At 35.8% G+C, this 23,888-nt stretch overlaps 1 protein-coding gene across 1 annotated transcript; it reads right to left on the bottom strand.

Annotated features, from left to right (window-relative positions):
* Positions 1–1,158: 1,158 nt before the first annotated feature.
* On the bottom strand, positions 1,159–18,057 carry LOC110457452 (HEAT repeat-containing protein 3-like). Its single transcript, XM_021508739.1, has 17 exons — positions 17,777–18,057; positions 16,347–16,519; positions 15,597–15,684; positions 14,689–14,786; positions 14,051–14,160; positions 12,775–12,921; positions 12,101–12,240; positions 11,291–11,332; positions 10,081–10,174; positions 8,472–8,560; positions 7,908–7,970; positions 6,260–6,339; positions 5,710–5,846; positions 4,470–4,555; positions 3,832–3,981; positions 3,167–3,340; positions 1,159–2,478 (listed from the first exon to the last, which is right to left on the bottom strand). The coding sequence occupies exons 1-17, from the start codon at positions 17,921–17,923 to the stop codon at positions 2,380–2,382; spliced, it is 1,917 nt and encodes a 638-aa protein (XP_021364414.1). The 5' UTR covers positions 17,924–18,057; the 3' UTR covers positions 1,159–2,379.
* Positions 18,058–23,888: the final 5,831 nt, after the last annotated feature.

Raw genomic sequence — 23,888 nt, 5'->3', positions numbered from 1 at the left:
AACAAGATGTGACCTTGTAATTAGCTGATGTTTGTTCAGCTCAAAAAATGTGTTGTCAATATTATCATTCTAGGTCTGACCCTTTATTACTTAGTCTCAAACAGATTTGTTTGCATTATATTGCTCAGTATATATTAAGGGTGGGTATTGCAAGCAATATTCATATTGCAATTTATTGCAATATTAAGGGAATATCTCCATATATCACAATATATTTACATCTCTCCCTTCTTCAGCTCAGCAAACTCTGACTGCTATAAATTAGCATATATGCCCACCATAGAATATGGTTGTTGCCAACTGTGTCCATACTAACATACATGCCGTCAAAATGATAATAAATTCTTGTATATTGTATTCCTAGAAATTAAGAACATAAAATTTTATAATAATTTTGTATAGTATTTCATATTTGGTATGTGAAAAGTGAGCACCAGCTCTGCAAGTTTCAGTGATAGGTTGAACATAAGTTTATATCTTGCATACCAAGCAAATTTAATTTTGATAACTTTATTTTTTTTTTAAATTATTTTATTACCCCAACAATAATCTTCGCTAGCCAAGGGTTAAGATCCTATACGATCTACCGAAGAGTAGGTAGATCTTACCGGACCGTAACCCTTGGCTAGTGAAGATTCCCAACAACTAGATGAACAAATATTGATATATTGCCATTTCAAAATCATATTGCAATTTATGAATTTCTAGACAAATGTTGCAATATTTTTGCCCATCCAAACTTTATAGCTGCATTATACTAACTACTTCAGGAAACGTCTGATCAGCGTGTGAAATAACTAACACCTATGGTAAATCACTTTGTCGCGGTCGTTTGTAATAAATATCATCAGCAATGCCCGATAGGTTAATACAAGAATAAATTAATTTGCAATTGAGAGGATGGTATCTTCAAGTGAATATTGATAGCAATCATCTATGAAATTAATATTTGCAAAAGATTTTAACTGAAATATTGATCCCTCTCCATCTTTTAGCATTGTGTCTTTAGCACTTTAGAGCAGACACAAAAACCACTAAATTAAGATACCAATAAAATCAGTATATGTTTGTGAAATGTAGAAGTGAAAATATTACGGTACACAAAATAATAAGAAAAGTATGATTTGAATTGAAAACATTTTATTGATTATAAAATATCTAATATATTCAAAATATCTTCATTCTTTAACAGGATTTTGCATTCAAACTGAATTTATCTTTAACGTAACAAAATATCGCAAACTAAAAATATCTACACATGAAACTGATACAAAAAAAAAAAAAATCTTCCTCCAAAAAAAATTAATATTCAGAATATTGAAACATTCCGTACATGATCCATTACGATTCATAAACCATGTATTTATTTATTTTCGGAAAAGCATGAAAATTATTTTATATTAAGTAACTAGTTATTAAGTGTTTCAATGACATAGTAACAGTTTTCAAGGTTTATAGAGAAGCTAATTTAACATATAAAGAGAAGATGGCTAGATTTCATGTCCAAACTTCCCTATTGCTCTCAAGACTGAAGAGACACACAATACTGAGATCACAAATTTTTAATGTTTATTCCAACATATTACCACTACTCATGTTTTCAAATAAGTTCTCCTTTTTTTTCTTTTTTTTTCCCCAAATCTAACTAATTCACCCCTGAAGACACATTTGATCTCTTCCAATTCAAAGGTTGGAATACTCCATTATGAAATTTTGGGGGTGAATGAGCTATAAAAAGAAATATGGTAAACTTAAGCAACACTTCAGCAGGTTTATTACAACTGATACATCATTATGTAAAAGTAAATTGGGGGAAAACGAAAAAATAAAACACGAGAAAAACTGCTGAAACCAAAATGGTTTTCGAGTCTGAAACAAATTCCTTGACTGGAGCACTGGAAAGGTCTCCATACTATATGTCAAAGACCATCTAGATCCTCATTACAACCTTCACAATAGAAAGTTTTTCGTCAAATTGTTGAATTTATAATCAATGTCAAATTCATTTCAAATCGTCAGCACCAATATCAAAGTCCATTATAGGTTTAGCATCCATCAACAATCTGACAACAAAAGCCAACATGGCTGACCCCTCCGAGAAGATTTGTACTTGATGACATCATACATCTTTTGCATGATGTCATACTTTTTAATGACATTTCACGATGTGTCCTTGATGATGTTACACATAGGACTTGTACTTGATGACGTCACACAGAAGTTTTTTTACTTGATGACGTCACACAGAGAAGACTTGTACTTGATGACATCTCACAGAAGTTTTTTACTTGATGACGTCACACAGAAGACTTGTAATGATGACATCACACAGACGATTTGTTCTTGATGACGTCACACAAAAGACTATATTGGATGACATTATACAGAAGACTTGTATTTGATGAAGCGTACAAGGTTAGTCTTGGCAGTAGAAATCACAGGAAGATGCTCTCCTAGATCTTTCCTGTTTGCTTTCATCTGTTAAAAAATAAAGAAACAGCCACATAATGATATCTTTAAGAGAAAATTACATGCAAAACTCCACTCAAGTGGAACAAAATATTTCTAAATGAATTTAATCTAGTTAACAATTGCAAGCAGTCTCTTGCCCAGAGCACTTGATCAGAAAAACCCTCAAATGAAACCCATCACTGAAGGAAGTGCTTTAAAACTAGAGATTAATTTAAGTGTTTTGATATCTTCAAAATATTTGTAACCCAAACTTTAGGTCATACATGCAAAAATATTCAAGAATTTTGATTTTTATGGTGGCTTGCTTTATTATAATCTACTTCAAAAGATTCTCAATTCTCGAAAACTGACAGATCATAACCAAAATCAACAGTGTTCTTTGCATCCATAAGGTAAACAGCACACCAAATTTAAACTTTGCATGATCATTTGTTTTTAAGTTATCACCTTGACAAGCAAAATTTTATTTCTAGCAATGGTGACCTTAAACCTCTGGCAGACCATGTCCAAAATCAATAGGGTTTTTCACTTCCACTATGGCAACCCGCACACCAAGATTGAACTTTGAATGATCAATCGTTCTCAAATTATTATTCAGACAAGAACTATGGACAGATGGACAAAATTACAGACACCCTGCATGACAGCTATATCCTCTAAAATTCTTTTTGAAGACATCAGAGGAGTTATCTACCTTTGCTTTGAGCATAGGAAGGAGCTGTCGCAGTCTGTCCAGGAGTCGGATCTCGGACAGGATGTTGTTGAGGTGGTCTTCTCCAAACACATCAAAGATGGAGTCCAGGGCCTCGGCTACGACCCACAGTTCTCCCTCGTGACAGGCCACCTCGAGCAGGAAGACACCCAGGTTCTGGTGAAACAGTGCACAGTTTATAATCTATATATGTAATACATCAACAAAAATCGGCTCTTAACCCTTTCAGCACTGTAAACCGCAATGGACTTACCATATCAATGCATGGTAGAGTCTACTATAGTAACATAGGGGTGAAAGTGTTAATATATCAGGAGATTGATGCAAGGCTTCAGCCATAACTGCAGCTCTTCCTCTTGAAACCACTAACACAAACATGACAAGGATCTTCTTATTGTAAAAGTTCACAATTTTTAAATGTTGACATTTACTTATTTTAACTCATTCAACCCTGAACACACATTTGAACTCTTCAAATTCAATAGTTGCAATGGTTCATTATGAAATTTCAGGGGCTTTTCAAACTATTACAACAAAATCTGTTGTCATGCCACAAAAAGTTTCCCATCGACAGTTACGGCTTTTGGCAGTTGTACAAGGGTCTTTAAATTCTCAACGTGTACACCTGTATCACAAAAGTGACATACCAATAGCATGGGGTGTGGTTCCTTGTTTTTGGCAAAGTGGGCGCCGAATGTGGCCACGATCCTCACAGCATTGACCCGTATATCTGAACTGTTACCGTGTTGTCCCATCTCATACAGAAACTGTAGGTCTTGACCGGTCACCTCTAGCAGCTAATGAAAAGAACAGCAGAATTAGAGTAACGGCTTTACAAAGGTTTATGTTACCTGTCACCTCAACAGACTTCTATCAGACATGGCAGAACCTGAGGGTGAGTTCCTGCTGTGAAGGTTATTTGATTCAACTAATGACAAAAACATTGTACAGTTGTTTAATTTTAAATTTGTACTTTGGGCAATGGGATTTATTTTATTGGTGATTAATGAAAATAAAGTAAAAAGCAACGTTGAGTTGTTTTGTCTTCATTATTTGACAGTTAAGGGGTGAACAGAATTTTTTCTTTATCTCTCTATATATATATTCACAGAGATTTTTATTCAAAGTACTAATATTCATTGGTTATTTGATTTAACACTATATTTGGTGACCGCAAATATAGCAAAATAGCTTATTCTGAATAATGAATCAGAATAAGGGAACTTGTAATGAATCGTTTACACTTTCTTGTAATATATATCAACACTAAGATCGAGTATCGTACCTTTGGTGACTCATGTTCAGCCAGCTTCTGTACAACAGCTCGCATAGCACTGGTTACAGCTTCCAACAGATCACTACGATCTCCGTCTACAAGTTACAGGTTATACGAATAGATCAAACGGCACTAAGAGTTAACAGGAACAAACGTTTCCGTTGTGTATGACTACTGCAAATATTAGTATTATATATTAACTCAGTATAATTTCTTGTCAAATATTTTATTCTGCGTCTTCGGTCAATACTTTACTTTGGGATTGGTTAATAAATCCAGGTATAAACCTCAGCAAAGTCTATACTTGTATATTTTAATATTTCCTTTTAAGGTATTGCATTCTGAGTAGTGTAGAACATATTCAACACAGGATACGAAACAATAGTAAAAATTGGAATTTCGTCACAAAAAGCTACACATCAAAAATTATCTGCCCTACTTTCACTTTCTATTCAATTTGAATTTCATTTGTAGGCTTTTGTAAGTAGCAACAGATCACTGGTATCTTGCTGTCTCGCATCAAAATTTTATTTTATTTTTAAGGTTGCTCAATGGTACATATTTCTTACACATTTCATTTGATATTTTTAAACAAATATTTAAGGAGAGTTTCATCACTGTTACAGATTAAAATTTCTGTAAATGTCATAAAAAATTACTTTAATCAGTCCAAGAAACAGCCATTTTCCAATATCAATGTGAATAACATTGACAGGTTATATGAATCCTGGTACAAGCCAGCAGGTGATATAACTTGTCTTGGGTAAACAAATTCTCATGTCATACCAACACAGAGTCAATAACTGTATAATACTGCTGAACACTGAGTAAAGGTCAAAATGAAAACCATCAATGTCATTAAAACATTTAAAAGTCGTCAACTTCATCAAACTTTCTTAAATTTACAGCTTTTTTGACAGTTTGAACTCCAGAGCCTGTTTTCATGCTCAAGCAAGGATTCTGTGCTCAAACTAACTATCTTGGTACTCGCCTCAATCATGTGCAACGATTAAAAAGTCAAATGTAAACATTGAAAACAGTATTCTGCTTGAAATCTCTTCAAAATATTTCCAAATCCTTGACAATTTTTATTTTTTTATTATTAATTTAAAGCCAGAACAAGAAATTAGGCTTGAGCACAAAATGTATGCTTGAGCATGGGAAAGGTTTCATGAATATGGGCCCAGGCTTTGGTTTCGTAAGACACCTGAACTAGGATGTTTTCTGTTTTGGTCAGGTCAGTACTCACTGTGCTTGGTGGCGGTCAGTTGAACAAGACCCTGCCACACACTGTGAAGATTGTCCAGGCCGCCTAAGGCTTCAAGCTCCATGGAACTGACCAGGTTATTTATGCACAGAAGGGCATGCACCTCCAGCTTCTCAAACCTGTCAATCGTATCAGTTCGCCATTAGTTTCTAATACTATGGTGTGTTTTATAAATGTTTCACGAAATCACTTTTCGATGAATACTGAATTAATATTACTGGTTAACATATTTTTCAATATGGTACAAGTAAAATAAGTACTGTAAAATCATGAATTTTTGTGGGACATTAAATTTCGTTTATTTTGTGGATAATAAAAATCCAAGAAATTAAATCCCCACAAAAACATAAATTTGGTATGTAAAATCAGAAATCAGCGTAATATAATGTCCTTGAAACAGGCTAGTATATGAAAACCACAAAATTTTAAACCCACGAAAATAAATGATTCTAAAGTATAACAAACCAATCACATGGATATGCAGTTCACTTTAAGGCTGTCTTGTCAACTTGTTATGTGATGGGAGCTTTACCTTTTAACTAAGTTTTTCTGCTGATCACTCAAACTGATACCGTCGCCTGGTAAAATACAAGGCTGGGCCTTCTTCAGCACCTTCAAAAAACAAAAACCCAATGTCTTTAAATGTATAAAAGTGATGTGAACTAATTCCTCCACCTTCATTCCCATCTATAATTGTCTGAATAGTGAATGAGTTAAATAAACAACACACCATACATACACATGATATTTATTGCAACATTGCAATGTCATTGATGTAAAATGACATCTAGAGACAATACTAACACCCTCGCAAAAGGAAGTGATTCGAATAGCTACGTGAATAAATCTACCTTTGTGTCAATGACATCCGTTATTTTGTTTAATTTAGTAATGGTGATCTTTACAAAGTTGAAATGCAAACTCACACAAGAGATGTAAATGAATATCTAGTTTCAATTTCACAGCAATTGGATAAAAAAATGAAAACTGTAGAGCAAGGACAGCAAAAATTCTATTTTCTGTATTAATGACCTTGTTTTTGACCTCAGAAGGTTGTGAAGTTTTGGTTTGGTATTGTTTAACGTCCTATCAACAGCTATGGTCATTTAAGGACAGCCTCCCCTGTGTGCAGGATGCATGCATGTAGTGTATGCGTGTGTGTTTTGGGAGGCTGCGATATGTTCATGTTTGTCTCCTTGTGATAACGCTGAACTGATGCCGACTTTATAGTGCTACCTCACGGCAACATACTGCCGAAGACATCCAGCAGGACACCCCACCTGGTCACATTATACTGACAACGGGCGAACCAGTCGTCCCACTCCTAAATTGCTGAGCGTTAAGCAGGAGTAGAAACTACCATTTTTACAGACTCTGGTATGTCTCAGCCAGGGGACAGAACCCAAAGCCTTCCTAACAGGGGTGACTGTTCAACTAAAGGCCAAAATGAGGCATTGTCAAGGGAGACATTAGGAAGAAGAAAGTTGTTTAGAAAGAAGAGAAAAGACAAGATCCCAAATATATACACCTCTTACGATCATGCAATGGGAGCAGCTGGTACAATTCTTATGCCCTACCTGCAGGGACAGGTTGTAAAGTAATCTCATACAAGGGGTGATGTTCATGAAAATTTATAAATAGCTTCATGAACAATAAGAAAAGAAATGAAGTCTGTAGAATGATGACATCATTGAGTAGGCAAACAAGTCTTAAGGGGAGGGCTTGTATAGGCTTTACTTGTTGCCCAATTCCCTTTAAATCTGACTGATTCAATTAAACATTTTGAAATGAAAATTAGTAAACATACATACATATGGCTAGATCCCTTAATACCCTTAACGACTCATTGCATGGATATGATGACAGCATTATCATTTGGCAATCATGTTAGCTATGAATGCCACACGACCAAGTAGTAGATGTGATTCAATGAACTGCTCTCCTTTGGCATTTAAGATCACTTTTGGGACCTTAGTTATTCAACCTGTCAGTTTTGAAGTACATCATAGAATATTGTGAGTTATGGAACTTGTATTTTTCAAGTTGCATCATTACTGACTACGAAAGTCAAATGGTAATAGTTCAAATCTGGAAGCAGTTCAAAACTTTAACATTCGCCAGACCTCACAGACAGCATGAGTCAATGTCAATGTGTGTCCACAAGCTGTAAAGTTACTTACCTTGCTAAATATCTCGTTGCTTAATATTGCACCTTGAATTTCAGATGAAACACATAAAGGGGACTGAAAAGAAAAAACAACATGACATGTTGTGAAAATGAGTTTGTTAGACGACTTAACCTGTGAACATTTACTATACAAAAAAACACATTCACTTAATTCACACTATAAGTGAAATTTACATATCAATGTCTCACCAGCAGTTTGTTAGATTTCTGTGAACCTTTTCACAAATATACACAACAGTATATTTATGTTACTCAAGAAATAGAACACTACTTTTCACTATTAATGCATCACTTCATTATTTTTCCTTTTGAAACAATAAGATCTATGAAAAAAATTATCTCCAAATCACAATTTTTTTTGGTTTCACATAGCAAGGGAGATAACTCTTTCAATAAAATATAACCTCCAATAAAATTGCACAATTTGATATTTCAAGAGAAGATATATGGATGTTTCAAAACTCAAGAATACATTTTAGAAATGAAATTTTCTTGATTCAATGACCATACAAGAACGTAATATCTCCATCTAGGGGAGATAACTCGGGATACTCACAAACAAGTTATCGTCCATGGTCTCCTCCTCCAAGTCAGCCTCGGCGATCTGGTCGTCAGACTCACTGCTATCCATGTCCTCCCAGGTATCTGTAAAGGTCAGTTCAAAGGTCAAATTCATGTAAGGTCAAAGTTCAAGCATAATCAGTCTTTGTAAATGGAACATGTTGCTATCCATCTTCAAAATCACAGGGTTCCGTTCTTGATATACATATCTTTTCTACATGGATTCTATGTTATATAATATTGCCAAGAACAACCAATCAAATAAAAATCATTTTGTCCAGTTCCCCATCAAATATGTCTTCCATTTTTATTTATCAGGCAAAGTTTAATCGATGAATATGAGTTATAGGCTTCATTTAATGAGCAATAAACAGTAGCTTGCCTGAAATATACACTTCATTTAAATTTTTATGCCATTTTTTCAGGATTACTGGAAAGTATACATTTGCTGGTTGTTTTGGAAGCTGAGCTACACTTAGAAGATTGTGGGCTAGTACAAGCGAAATGATGTTCTTCATTGATTTCTATGGATTCTGTGAAGAGACTCAAAATTCTCCCACACTTTATACATGCATTTTTTCTGGGGCTTTTTCGTTTTATGCGGAACAACTGGTTAGTCTGTTTATAAATGTAACTTTTTCTGGTATAAATCCTGGCAGACCTGCAAATGTTTATGCAGGCCTTGCAATGCTTTGTCAAGGCTCGCCTGAAAGCAGCATCAGATTACAGGTCCAACCTTATTCCAGAAGTGAAAAACTCTGGTCCAACCATTCCAACCGTTTAGATCACGATAAACAAAAGTGGCCCTGATTATGCTGAGAAAAAGATTAATAGAATCTTCCCCTCCTTAAGGGTGTGATAGAGAAATCTCCAACCCTGAGGGTTGGAGATTTCTCTGTTATACCCTCAAGGTAGGGGAGGATTTTTTTTCTCCCATCCTATAATTTCAGTCACAGCTCTATCGACAGTAGTCTGCCATGTTTGTAAACAAAAACAAATGTGGGGTATGCATGTCGTCATTCACTTTTGATGACGTCACAATGTTACCGATGACGCATTTTAATGACGTCACAATTGAACACCTGCTAATCGGCACGAGGCTATCTCCCCCTAGGGGTGACAAGCTCATCTTTCCCGGCTAAAACGGGAGACACACCTGTGAAGGTTGGGAGAAAAACCTGTCTTTACCTACGTAGGAAATTAAAGACAGAAAAGCTCATCCACACTGTTATTCTGAAACTGTCACCATTGCGTCACATCAAAGTGCAGCATAACCAGGGAAGCATCATCAACTTTGTCACACAATTCAGTGATCTTGATGATGATGTTATGTACTAGGCTTACCATTACAACACATTTTTACAGTATCAATCACTCCTGTCTGATCATGCAGACCGAGTAATCTCAACCCTCCGAACAAGAATTTTAAAGTTTAGCACTTAGAAAAGCCTTGTGCTAAACTTCGAAACCTAACCCTCTGGTTGTCTTTTCTCCGACTACATCACACAAGAGTGATAGATTCTATTTATCATCAGCTGTATACCTGCTAACAGTACAGAAATAGCTCAATGTGAACATCAATTCTACGTTTTATCAATCCATACCTTCTATGCAGCACAGATTGGCTGCTATTTCCAGGCCAATCATTTGTGCTGCTATAAAATGTTCCACATCCTGTAGTTTGTCCTTAATACTGCTCTGAAATCCAAAATAAGAAATGAATTACAATACTGTGTACTTCCAGTAGTTAGAAAAGTTAAGTGCCAATATTTTATCATATGAAATTTTCTACTTTTCTACTATTTTCGCATCCAACTGATGAGGCCCCCAAAAAAATATCACTTGTGTTTCCACCACTATCATCCTCAGAAAAAATAGGGTAGGCAATTTTTTTTATTTTGGAAAATATTTATTACTATACTGATATAGAGCAGGAGTGAATTTAACAGTGCATTTCACTAAATGCCAATAAAAACTTGAGGATAGGAACAAAAATCTAGGGTAGGTAGGGTTAGCGGAAACACATTTTTTTATTTTTTTTATTTGGTCCGAATGAAGTTGGCTAGGTTATTGCTTCCTGCGTGTTTAATGTTCTTGCCTAATGTTGTTCCTGTTTATTTTGCACCAGCATTATCAATTATTTTAAAGAACTTTACCATTTTTTTTTTACTACATGTACCATGAAGTGGGTTATTAACGGGGTCCTAATTTTCGTTATTTTTGATAAAAATTTAGAACGTGAAAGGACTATGTATGGTTTGGGCCTTTTTTGGCCCCCAAATCCATCATAATTAAAAATCTTCAATAGAACTTTCAAATGACTGTTTCTTTAATTTTGAATACTTCCCTGGTACTGTTATGTGAACAATTATTTAGGTTTTCAATTATGGCTGCCATGGTAATCAGTAAATATTTGCATAAATTAATGAAATTTGAATATTCAGTCAATATTTATAGTTGCTTGCCTAGTTTTTCTCTTAGTTACCATTGAGCAAATAGTCAAGTGAAAACGATTTATTACAGCATATTGAGCAACAACAAGAAAGTGTATTTTGTTAAACAAATCATCAACAAAACTATTAAATGTGTGGCATAATCTATTTCCAAACATCTTATTGTTTTACTCTTGGTGTTTATGAATCGTCATAACCACATGCTCGCTATTTCAGGACGACATTACCGTTATGAAGTTTATTATCATGGCTCATATTTACGCTTGTCATGTTATTCTGCAGATCATTGATCACGTTATTGACCCGTGAAATCGCAAAATATCATCCCGTGGAAATATCCAGCTCTACGGTATAGACTTACTGTTAAATTTGTGTCCTTCTGTTCATCCTCACTAGGTGTCATCTGCAAGACAGACAGCAGACAGTCAGACAGACAACCTAACAAACAACTTTCACCTAGTGTCAATGAAGATCGAAAATTGAAATAAAATGTTAATGTGCAAACTAAAATCAGTTTCACATTCTTCCATTTTCAATACACATATATATATATCAGAGCATAATGTGTTCAACATTCTAATTGATTTTTCAAAATAGCTATGAATGTTTCCTGTATTATAAAGTACTGATCTTTTCTTATTCAAATGTGAATACCCCTGTCATATTGTAAAATTAGTTCTTTAGAACAGTTTTATCTCCTTGTGGGGGAAATTTGTATCTCATGAAAGTATATTCTTATTTATGGGATGATGAAGTGGGGTGTCACCTCCTTATGTGGTAAGATGGATCGCTTTTTGGGAGTGACTCACTTCTTTGATGGAGGGACTTTTCTTGATGGGAGCTTCAGAGGGATGCCAATCTTTCTGGCAGGGCCTTATCTCTTTGTCGGAGGGACTTGTCTCTTCATTGGTGGAACTTACCTCTTTGGGGGAAAGACATACCATTTTGTGGAAGGGGCTTACCAATTCATGGGAGGGACTTCACTTTTTGTTGGAAGGACTCACCATTTTGTGATCGAGACTTATCCCTCTATTGGAGGGGGCTAAGCTCTTCATTGGTGGGACTTGCCTTTTTGTGGGTTGGGTTAACCGCGTTGTTGGAGAGACTTAAATCTTTGTGGGAGGGACTTGTTTTCATAGGATGGATGCAAATCATTGTGTGAGAGACTTACCTCTTTCCGTATGTCTAGAGTGGCTGTGAAGTTGTCTAATGCATTAACATCTAACACCTGTGATACTGAGGTCAGTATGTGGGCCACAAGGTTGCCTGGTGCGGTGGTAAGCTCGGCACTTTTAATGTTCACCAATATGCCTGGAATTTTACAAATGTTTCCAAACATCAATTTTTGTAAAATGTTAATTTCCAGAAAATTTATATTGAAAAAGTGATAATTTCCTAACTGAACTAAACAACCATTTTGATATATATTATTTTTTTCCCCCCGTCAAATACTGTAAAAATAGAATTCTCACTTGTGGAAACGTTCACACTGGCAACGGTTCTGAAATATATTCTATCTATATAAAATAATTTCCATTTTACAGTAAACCAACAATAATATACCTGTATTTATCTTTTTAGATTTTCACAGGCTTGCAAATTTGACATGAAAAAAATGTAGAAACTGGTATCATTTTTACCAAAAATCCCATTTTCAATTTTATCAAACATGGAAACCCATTGTTTAAAATTAAACGAAAACTTTTGGATATTTGTGAGATTTCACTGCTAAGAACAGCGATGCTAAAACCAGCAACGTAAACATGCTTACTTCTAGTTCAGTATTCTAGTACAAGAACAGAGAAATGAATACAGATTGATCTAAAGCTAGAAAAGCGTCTGTACCTGTGGCCAGTGTTTTGAGTAAGATGTGCCCGGCTGACTCCGGGGCTTCACCCATCAGGTTGAGCAGCTGTTGGGGTGTTGCCTGTCCCCCATCACACGCCTGAGCGAAACCGGGATTGTCTTCAGACACAGTGTGGAGACACTGCCCTACAGTAACAGATACATGTACAACATATATATAAACATTGTAGTTTTATGGACGCGTGAGTGAAGGTAAACAAATATCCTAAATGCTGAATATATTCGCTGATCCGCTCTTTCAATTTTCTCTCAAGTAATGTTGAGGAGATTCTTGATTTCCTGATGATGGATGACAGTTATTTCACAAGTAAGGTGAATACTTTGATATTTGTCGTGAGGCTGTGGTACAAGTGGAAAATATCAAACTGTTTACTCCACAATTGAAATATACAGTGAAATCTTTAATTTTCCTGGGTACTTTAATATTGTTGATTTCGTCATACTCTTTATCCACGAATTCATAGGTTCAGAAAGTATTGACATGTTTGACACAAATCTATTCTTCCTATGAATGGGTACTGGTAATCCACGGAATGGTGTTTTTTCAAGAAACCATGAAATTTGGACCCCACGAAAATATCCGATTTCACAGTAACTGTTATTCATTAATAAACCAGAACATATATTATGTATTTATTAACAAAGCTGTTTCCTTAAGTAAATAGAGAAGACAACTCCGGCCGAAAAATTCTGAGAAAAAGAATGCTGTATTGCAAAGTATACAAAAATTCTAGATCATTATGGTTATTCAGAAGAAGTCATTTAAATATTTTAAACATATTTGACCCATGTGACCTTGCATATTGACCCATGTGACCTTCCATATAAGTCAAGGTAATTCATTTGAACAAACTTGGTAATCCTTCATGCCAGCATTTTACCGGCCAAATATCATCATCCTTAGCCATCTGGTTATTCAGAAGAAGTTTTTAAAAGATTTTAAAATATTTGTCCCCTGTGACCTTAAAAATGGTAAAGGTCATTCATATGAACAAAGTTGGTAGCCCTTCATTCCAACATGCTACTGAGCAAAAATCACCACCCTATTAGAGAAACACTAGTACAATGTTCACCCGGACGGACGCCGGATGACGCACCACAACATAAGCCTACTTGGCCCGATGGGCCAAGTCCGTTGAGCTAACAAAATTGCCATTTATCACAATAAAAAATATCAACTTTATTTTCACTGTAAATGCTTGTATTTAAAGGGACATTTAAAGGGTCTACGTTTGTCTGCGTGCAATATACATACCTACGGCAATAGACAAAGGGATACCATACACAGCATACTGTAGACATGGTAACAAAATGGCCACCAGTCCTTCTTTGTTGAACACCTCTACAGCTGTTTCAGTGGCCTCACTGAAACGGTGAAACAATTCTCTAATTTATACAAAACAATCAAAGGTAAGTGATATGCAGGTGTTGGTAAATTGTTAAGTTTGGCACCAAAATATCTTAAAATACTTAAGTTTATCTTTAGAATGTTACAAATCACACTTGTCAGTTTATTTCAAGACCAATTGGCAAGTCAATGAAACCTGACATTAACTTGGGAAGACAACTATGTCAAATTTTTAGTTTTCAAGATGAAAACAGTTTAATAGATATTTTCTTAGCAGAAAATTACTCAGCTCTTATAGAGCTGTAATCCATTTCACAGTTTACCTGATAGGCAGGTATAAATGATTAAAAAGGTGTCGTCATATTTATATATTTTTATGTGGCCAAAATATGTGAAAGATTTCCAATTGCATCTCAAGGTTATTTGTACACACAGTCGAGATTGTGATGACAACCAAAGGATGAAGATTTCAAAGAGATTTAATTAACATACTATATACAATTTTTAAAGGTAAAATGTGATGTGAACGTTAGTTTATGACGTACCAGAGATTCCACAGGAGGTGTGTCCCTTCTAGGAAGGCTTCGGTGTTGAAGTCCTTCTGTTTCTTTCCTGGTTTCTCCGGCACCCAGCCAACAGGGTACTGCAAACATTAACATTTCTTAATATTTCCTCACTCTTTTGTTGAGGCCAAAAACAATCAACAGTGTACTAGTGTTTCCGCTATCATCCTCAGAAAAAATAGGGCAGATAGGCAGGCAACTGTTTTTAGTTTGGAAAATATTTTTACCTATAATATGCTTAAACCGAGCAGGAGTTCTGTCTTCAACAGTGCATATCACTAAATACCAATACAACCATTAGGGTAGGTAGGGATAGCAGAATCACAAGATTTTTTTATTCGGCCTAATGACCACATGTGTCCTATTTCGAACAGGGGTAAATTGTACAGTCAAGTGGAGGCACGGTAGTCTAGTGGTAGGACGCAGGGCTCGTGATCGAAGGGTTGCGGGTTCGAGTCACGGCACGGCACTGTGTTGTATCTTTGAGCAAGATACTTTACTGCGCTTGTTCCAGTCTACTCAGCTGTAAATGTGTACGTGGCTGGGCAGTGCTAGAATTGTTGAATGCTAGCTGTGAGCGCCGAAATGGCAGCACCGCAGGGAGTTGAGAAAGATATTGGCTGGTTGCAAAGGCCCTATAACCACGGATAAGAATTTGTGAACCGTTTTGAGACGTCCTACGAACTAGGTTGTGATAAAGTGGTATATAAGAACCTCAAATTATTATTATTATTAAAAAGATATTTAAGAAAAGACATTTAGTTATGATTGATATGGGAATGTCATGTTAACGTATCTGCAAATACAATTGTATTCTTATAATTATCTGGGCATTTTGTTTCTAAGAAACAATACAACAGTCTGGATTAACAAGGTTCAACAGTACTCACATGCTTGAAGAAAGCTACCAGTGGGGTGAGGACATCTTTGTGTACCATCTCTTCACACACATCCAGGCCACCATCAACACTAAGGTTTCTGGGCACAAAAAAACAACACAATTTATGAGAGACAAATAATTCTGATAGGAGGAAACAGAGATGTAGACTCTGAACTTATATTAATACAGAACTTAAGGTAAAGATTACCACTGCACAAGACTTCTTAATCTGATTAAAATCATCTGTTACATGGCTTCGTTAACTTCCCATTATGCCTAAACCAGGTGTAGTATGAAGTTAACAAAGCCATGTAACCGATGATTTTTATCACATTGAAGCTGTTTTAATTTTTTTTTCAACTTGGGAGTATTTTCCTTTTTATAATAGACTAAGCAATTAATACACGGGAACTTTATTTCTGACATCACAATGCCAACTATCCTCTTTCATTTTGATAGTGTGCATTTACGTTACAAATCCTGGATACTTTGTAGCCAAATTGGTATAGTGTAGATGCATGGCATCGGGTATACCTAATTATTTTGTTAGTTATCAATTTCTTTAATAAATTCATTCAAATCTTCTAAGCAATGTTATAGGTACACAGTTATTTTAGACTTCTAACAACATAAACGAAAACTATGCTGTTTATGTCTATTTTTAACACTTCTAGATTTTTTTTGCTGTTTTGATATTGATACATGTATATAGTACATTTTATTTTTTACAACCTAACAGTGGGTTCCCGTACATTCTTACCTGAGTGCCCCCAGTGCACGGTGCCTGACCTGTATACTGGGATCTAGGATGAGGGGAGCAAGGATACGGACAACATTGTGTTGTAGCAGACAGGTAATGGCCTGAGGTTGGGAGACCAGGCCGGCAATACCAGTACAGCCACACTCTCTCTCGTCCTCATTAGTACTGGTTAGCTGTTAAAATAACATAAACTCATTAATCATTGAAGTAATGTTTCACTATAAGACAAAACAAAAACAAACATGTTTGTTTCCTGGTACATGTCTGGGTTTTTTTAATTTTTGAAAGATTTATGTTGTTTTTATATAGAAGAGCAATCTTGACTTAGGAGTGATTCCTTGAAAAGTTTAGGGTAGGTAGGGTAACTGGGAACAAACATCTCTCACGCCATCAAAAGAGACTGTGTAAGATGCGGGCAGTCACCCATCCAACTACCGACCACGCTTGACGTTGCTGAACTAGTGAGCAGGTCCCAGGGTAATACAGCATCACTGGAAAAGCTAGCTTGCTATAGCTAGTTTGGCAGTATTTTCCCCTTGTATTCCTTAGCTGTTACACTACTCCCCCTCCGGGAACTCTTGTCCCGAGACTTGGCCTGGGGCCTCCCGTAGGTCCTCACTGTGTATCAAAGCACCTTCCCAAACCACTGGGAACTGGCCTTATATGATCACACAGATCTAGTCACTATTGCTGTGACCAAATCAGGTTAGGGAAAAACACCAACTTGCGTATATACGCAAACTAGCCTATTATACGCAAGTTGGAGTATGGATTTGTTATAAAAATAACCCAAACTGCTTTAAAATTAACTTTTGCAAGATATTATTGAAAATCGCATTGATTTACGACAAGGTAAATAATATTTTGCTAAAAGATGTTGACTGAAACGTGATTAGAAACTTGATGTAACTTTACCGGAAGTATTGCATCTATTTTTGGTACTTTCCCACATGCAAATAAAGTTTATTTTTGCATTTGTATTATGTTTCATGAAAGAATAAATGCGACTTGGACAAACAATTTGAAAAAGTTAAGATTTAAGTGATTTTGACTATTTTTAGTAACAAATCCATACCCCTATTGGCGTATAATAGGAGAGTTTGCGTATGATATGCAAGTTAGTGTTTTTCCCCGACCTGCAAATGTAACGTGCGGCTGGTCACCCATACAACTACTGACCACGCTTGACGTTGCTGAACTAGTCAGCGGGGCCCGGGTTATACTACATCACTGGAAAAACTAGCTTGCCAGTTAGGCAGTATTTTTTCCCTCATATTACGTTATTATTACTTAGCTGTTACAGTAGTGACATATCTGTCTGATATTGCCAATATGGTATATTTATTGAAGTGGATTCTACTCAAATAATACAACAGTTATGGATGTTAGAACAATTATGGATATCACGATTACGAAATATTAGTACACACTTTCTCAATAAGATTCTGGATTGTAGAATTCGACGCGATGGATTTGACAGTTTCCAAATCAAGAGCAGCTTCACAATCTTTAACACTCGGTAAACCAGTAGGCTGTGGTTTGTTTGCTTTGAACTTCTTTGCTTTGCTTTTCCCCATTGTTTATTCCTGTATATGGTATTACACTATAATGACGACTAGTACAGCACATATCGCAGATTAAGTCACTCTCAGATTACACACGTGTCTGCAAAACGAATGGAAGTCGCCATTACAATCCAACCCGGAAGTCGAGAAAGATTGGGTAGGGTTATGTCAGGATTTACATCATCATACCTAAAGTGCTCACGAATTGCCCGGATTTAATACATTTGTTTAAAATACTCATACGCTGCTACGCATATGTATCTACCAAATTAAATTTTTTTTACTGCTAATGGCATACTGAATGTAAAATACAATCAAATACACGATTTTATTTTAGAATGTCTTAACTTTGTGTGATTTACCCTCTGGAAAATTTCACGATAGATAGATCCTGAATTTGTTAAGTATTATTTCCCAGGGAGGGGACGGGCTTCTAGTCCCTTTGCCAGGGTCCTCCCCTGGACCCGCTCCGAAATGTTTGGCAACTGGCGGATTGGTCGAGTGGTTCACCCTCCTGCCTTCCACGCAGGCGGTTGGGGTTGGAATATTCAGAGAAATTGTTTTTTCCCGTCCACACAACTCCAACAACCCAGGGAGAGTATAAAATGGTCTTGCGTGGATATTGCGGTATCTGTGTTGTTGCATTCAAGTGAGGTGGCACTATAAAGTATTCCGTTGGAAGCACGGTCCCACTACAAACAGAACACAATACATCTCCAGCACACACGCAGGCATACACACACATGGAGATATTAGCCAGGTGACATAGGACTAGTAGTAAGCGCCTGATAAGACAGCTTCGGCGAATTCCTCTAAAATTGTATTGATTAATGTATATGCTAATTGTATTGGTTGTATAAATTATCTATGTACTGTACGGCGCTTTAGAGTGGCTTATTCTAGCAAGATGGGGCGCTAAATCAAATGTTGTATATTATTACTTAATTATTTCTTAATCAAAATTATATTGCGGACAGTTTTCGGCTAACTATGCACTGAGATAGCCACAGTTCACATCTCTCCAAATACCCTACAGGGCAGGGTGTGCCTCGAAATAACACCCATCAAGGTACCCTGCGGGGGTCCGCCTGCGGGGGATGTCCTCAAACATGTGATCTGTTTAACTCATTCATCCCTGAAGACACAATTGAAATCTTCTAAATAAAATGTTGGAATAGTTAATTATGACATTTCAGGGGTGAATGAGTTAATCTGTATATGTAGGCTACTACTGGTAAACCAGAGACTGTGATCGAGTTCGCACAGAGACGTATAACTTTGCTAATCTCTGGCTTTACTCGTCTTTTGTTCTTGGTTCACATGCGCAACATCCACTTGAATTGGTCTCTATATGTGCTGCTAATGGTAGAATACGTAAAGATATAACGTATGGTTCTATAATGATCAGAAGTTGTAAGTAGTAGACCAATTCACATGTTTTGGAGTTGTTTTTTGATAAAGCAGTTATCCGACCAAGGTCGAAAGGCAGTGTTTGCTCTGTATTCTAAATGCAAGTATATGCAGCTGATTTGTGCCACCCTTTTAAATTTATTCGACACATATGTCAACAATATTGTACGCTGTGCAGCGAAAGTCTGGGGTGCCAGTAAAGGGTTAGACATTGAAAAAGTACTCTCGAGTTCTGTAAAAGTATATACTTCATGTCAAAAAGTCAACATGCAATGGAATGGTCTATTTTGAACCAGGAAGATTTTCTATTATACATATAAGATAATATCGTATGATGAAATATTGATTAAAAATTGTTAACTCCAACAACTTTACATTGTATTTTCAAAACTGCCATAACTGGACTTGGTCTCCAATGCCTTAGATCCTTCTATAAAGTATACAATCGTCTGCGAAGAGACGTACTTGGGTTGATACACACTGTTGAAGACCATTATTTTATGTGGTAATTGAATAACAGCGGTCCTAGTACTGTTCCCTGGGGTACTCCGGAACCAACTGTACATATTGATGAACTACAATTCGCTGTCTTCTCTGTGCCGGGAATGATCTTATCCATGTTTATGTGTTACAGGATATCTAATAATCACGTAGTTTATATAATAACTTTCTATGTGGAACTGTATCAAACGCTTTAAATCACCTTTGTCGCTTTCGTGACTATTATTGCAATCCAAACGGATGAACCGGTAGGGCTAGAGGTATTCTTTAATGAAATAAGGTCGGTCCTAGTAATCTGATGCTGCTTTCAGGCGAGCCTTGACAACGCCTTGACAACGCCTTGCAAGGCCTGCATAAACATTTGCTGGCCCGGCATGATTTATACCCGAAAATGTCACATTTAAACACAGACAAACCGGCTGTTACGCAAAAACAAACAGGCGCATGTCTGTTTCAATTTTCTGGTCATCAATCAAATGATATTGTTCATAACGATGGCAATGAGTCGTTCACTTATCGGTTCGAATTTAAAGATGCACATGTTTCAAAACTATTTTTTATCTTTCTTATCTACGTATGATCCGTGTGAAAACAAAGGCAAGCAGGCTGTGTTATAGGATTATTTGATCAAAAAACACTTAAGCTTGTGTGAACATCTTCAAGCTAACAATCCTTTAGAAATTCAAAGTTATCTTTATCAATTTGGCGTTTTGTTATTTGGACATACTTATAGAGCAAAACAAGGTTATGCGCAATATACATCTTCATCAAATTAGCAGATATCATAATCATCATTCGTCAAGCATCATCCATCATAAACAATAGCCTCATTACCAACACATCTCACAATAATATAACAGTAATATCATTCAATATACTGCCTTTCATTTTCGATTCATCATAATGTCATTGTATCGTCATAATCATACAGAGAAAATAATACAAATCAACACTGGCCATTACCATAAATACTCGCATCATGTATATGTGATCATCATCCTCACTGTTATAATCAAGAAAACAAGAACAAAAAAAATATACAGGGCATGATTTCATCACATCCTCATCAGCATCATTCATTACCGCATGTCATCCATACTCTATATCTCATCATTCCTACACATTATATTTTGATCACCTTTCACATGTCACATGACGTATAGAGCAAAACTTGACTAGGTCTATCGTCGGCGATGTTACATTTAAACACAGACAAACCGGCTGTTACGCAAAAACAAACAGGCGCATGTCTGTTTCAATTTTCTGGTCATCAATTAAATGATATTGTTCATAACGATGGCAATGAGTCGTTCACATTCGGTTTGAATTTAAAGATGCACATGTTTCAAAACTATTTTTTTATCTTTCTTATCTGCGTATGATCCGTGTGAAAACAAAGGCAAGCAGGCTGTGTTATAGGATTATTTGATCAAAAAACACTAAAGCTTGTGTGAACATCTTCAAGCTAACAATCCTTAAGAAATTCAAATTTATCTTTATCAATTTGGCATTTTGTTATTTGGGCATACTTATAGAGCAAAACTTGACTAGGTCTATCGTCGGCGTCCAGGTCCGTCTAGAGCTCGGAGGGTCACGTGTTCTATGTGTCACGTTACTTACTACATGTAGTATACTTAATACTTACTTGCAATTCAAACATGTCATAAAAAAATAACATGTTAAATACAAGTTTGGAGAACATTTAGCCCGTATTCCTGAAACCGTTCTCATGCTCAAACTCAAAGTTGATGCTCAAGTTCAATTTCTTATACATGTGATAAGTTAATAAAACAAAATACATTTTGTCAGTGATTTGGATGATAGGCTTTGTGGGCTGAATACCGTTTTTGATGTTTAAACTTTTTTTTTGATTTTTGGGCCAGCTTATGGAGCAAAACTTGACTAGGTCTATCCAGAAACGTATATACTACTGGCTTTATATGTCTCCGGTCTATCGTCGCGTTCTATCGTCGGCGTCCAGGTCCGTCTAGAGCTCGGAGGCACAGGGACCTGAGAATTTGTTACATTTAGACCTAAACTAAGGTGTTCTGTCAATTCACCTGATATTGATAATGCGAATGAAAATACATGTACGTGTGGTTAAGGCCAGTATTTGGCAATTAAATATTTATTTATTTTGTCATAAATATGAATTATCATTTAACTGTTTGTCTTTTATTGTGAAATAGTATGCATACGTGCGTACAAGGGCAACACCTGATGAAAAGGATGAACACACCAGGCTTTGATGCCAACATTGGTTATTACTCACCTGATAAAGTGATCGCAAGGAGGGTGCTTCATTGTCTTTGAAATGTTTGAAATCTATATTTTTAATTGGTATAATAAATCACTCCTGGTGACCAAGTGTACTTCAAACCACAGGTGAAGATACAGGTATATCTATCTTTTTGAAGACGTGGAAAATGATCTATTATCTTTCCAAACACAGGATAACAAATATATTTGCTTACTTGGTGACTTTAACGGTAGAACTACAGATCTCCCTGATTTCTTTGAAGCTGAAGTTGATGATTATGATTATTTTTCCGATGTAAACAACCTAACTGATATCAATGTTCCTAGACAAAGGTCCTCTAAGGACACTGTAAATAACGACTATGGCAAGCGTTTACTTGACCTGTGTAAGCACTGTAATATATTTATACTCAATGGCCGCATGGGTAAGGATAAAAATATCGGTAAACTTACATGTAAAAATATAAGTGTAATTGATTACTGTATAGGTAACATCGCCACACTTGGTATTGTGGACGAATTTTCTATCAATGATTTCTCCCNGTACAAGTAAACCCAGAAAGTGGAATGATGACTTTAAATTTGTTTTTGTAGATTCCATAACCTTGTTGAAGAATTACGTAATCACACAAATGTTGACGATAGTGGTAATTTTATCAACTCTATCATTAATGATCTATGTGAACTATTTATAAATGGTGCCAAATATGCATTTGGAACTAACCACTCTAAGCCAAATTCTGTAAATAAACATGTTTTTAAATTTAAAAAACCTTGGTTTACGAAAGACTGTAAGTCTGCGCGCCAAAATTATAGAAAAGCCAAACGATTATACAAACGGTTTGGTAATGCTTACCTCAAAGAGGAAATGTATGTAAAGGAACGATTGTATAAAAAAACACTTAATCGTTGTGTCATCAAGCATAAGGTAGAGATTAAAAATAAACTCCGGACAATAAGGTCAAGAAATCCAAAAGAATACTGGAAAATAATTAATACAGGAAGTTCCAAAAAAAGTACTTGTAAGGCTGGTATTGAAGATCTTTTTAACTTTTTTTAATTCATGCTTTAACAAAAATTTTGAAGGTCAGGATAATCATGTGTTTTCTATTGATGATCTTACTGAGCTGTCAAAACTTGAAACTAATGCTTTTGTAAATGAGCCAATACTGTCGAACGAAATAATGAAATGTGTTAAAATGTTAAAGAATAATAAGGCTGTTGGTGACGACATGCTATGTAACGAATATATATTTAAGTTAACCATTGATTTAATGATGCCATTATATGTTGAATTATTCAACTATATTTTTAACACTGGTCACGTGCCTAAGACCTGGCTCCTGGGAAACATCATCCCTGTTTTTAAGAACAATGGTAGTTTGTATGATGCCACTAACTATCGTCCAATTACTTTGGCTAGTTGTCTAGCTAAATTGTTTATAGCTGTAATTAATGAACGATTAAATAAATATGCAGATAATGTAGAACTCATTCTCGAAAATCAAGCAGGGTTTCGAAGAAATCACTCCACTATTGACCATCTAATTTTTTTAATGCATTAATTGAACTATCAAAACATTTTAAAAAATTATATATGTTGTGCCTTTATAGATTTTGAAAAGGCTTTTGATAGCGTTTGGAGAATAGGCCTTTGGAACAAACGTTTGGTTAATAATATAGATGGAAAATGTTTCCGAATGATTACAAATATGTACAATGACATTAAGGCCAGAGTGATGAAAGATGGCGTATTCTCGAATGTATTCCCATGTAGTTCTGGGGTCCGACAAGGCGACAATCTTTC

The sequence above is a fragment of the Mizuhopecten yessoensis genome, unplaced genomic scaffold (assembly GCF_002113885.1).
Source record: "Mizuhopecten yessoensis strain PY_sf001 unplaced genomic scaffold, ASM211388v2 scaffold9157, whole genome shotgun sequence".
Classification (NCBI taxonomy): domain Eukaryota; kingdom Metazoa; phylum Mollusca; class Bivalvia; order Pectinida; family Pectinidae; genus Mizuhopecten; species Mizuhopecten yessoensis.
This window is presented reverse-complemented; position numbering and strand designations above follow the sequence as displayed.

What these genes read in the sequence shown, in the direction of transcription:
- LOC110457452 (XM_021508739.1), bottom strand. Translation starts at nt 17,923, where the DNA reads ATGGGGAAAAGCAAAGCAAAGAAGTTCAAAGCAAACAAACCACAGCCT. An exon ending in CGTGCACTGGGGGCACTCAG is followed by an intron (nt 15,685 to 16,346) that starts GTAAGAATGTAC and finishes TTTTGTGCCCAG; the next exon opens with AAACCTTAGTGTTGATGGTG. An exon ending in CCATGGACGATAACTTGTTT is followed by an intron (nt 7,971 to 8,471) that starts GTGAGTATCCCG and finishes TTTTCTTTTCAG; the next exon opens with TCCCCTTTATGTGTTTCATC.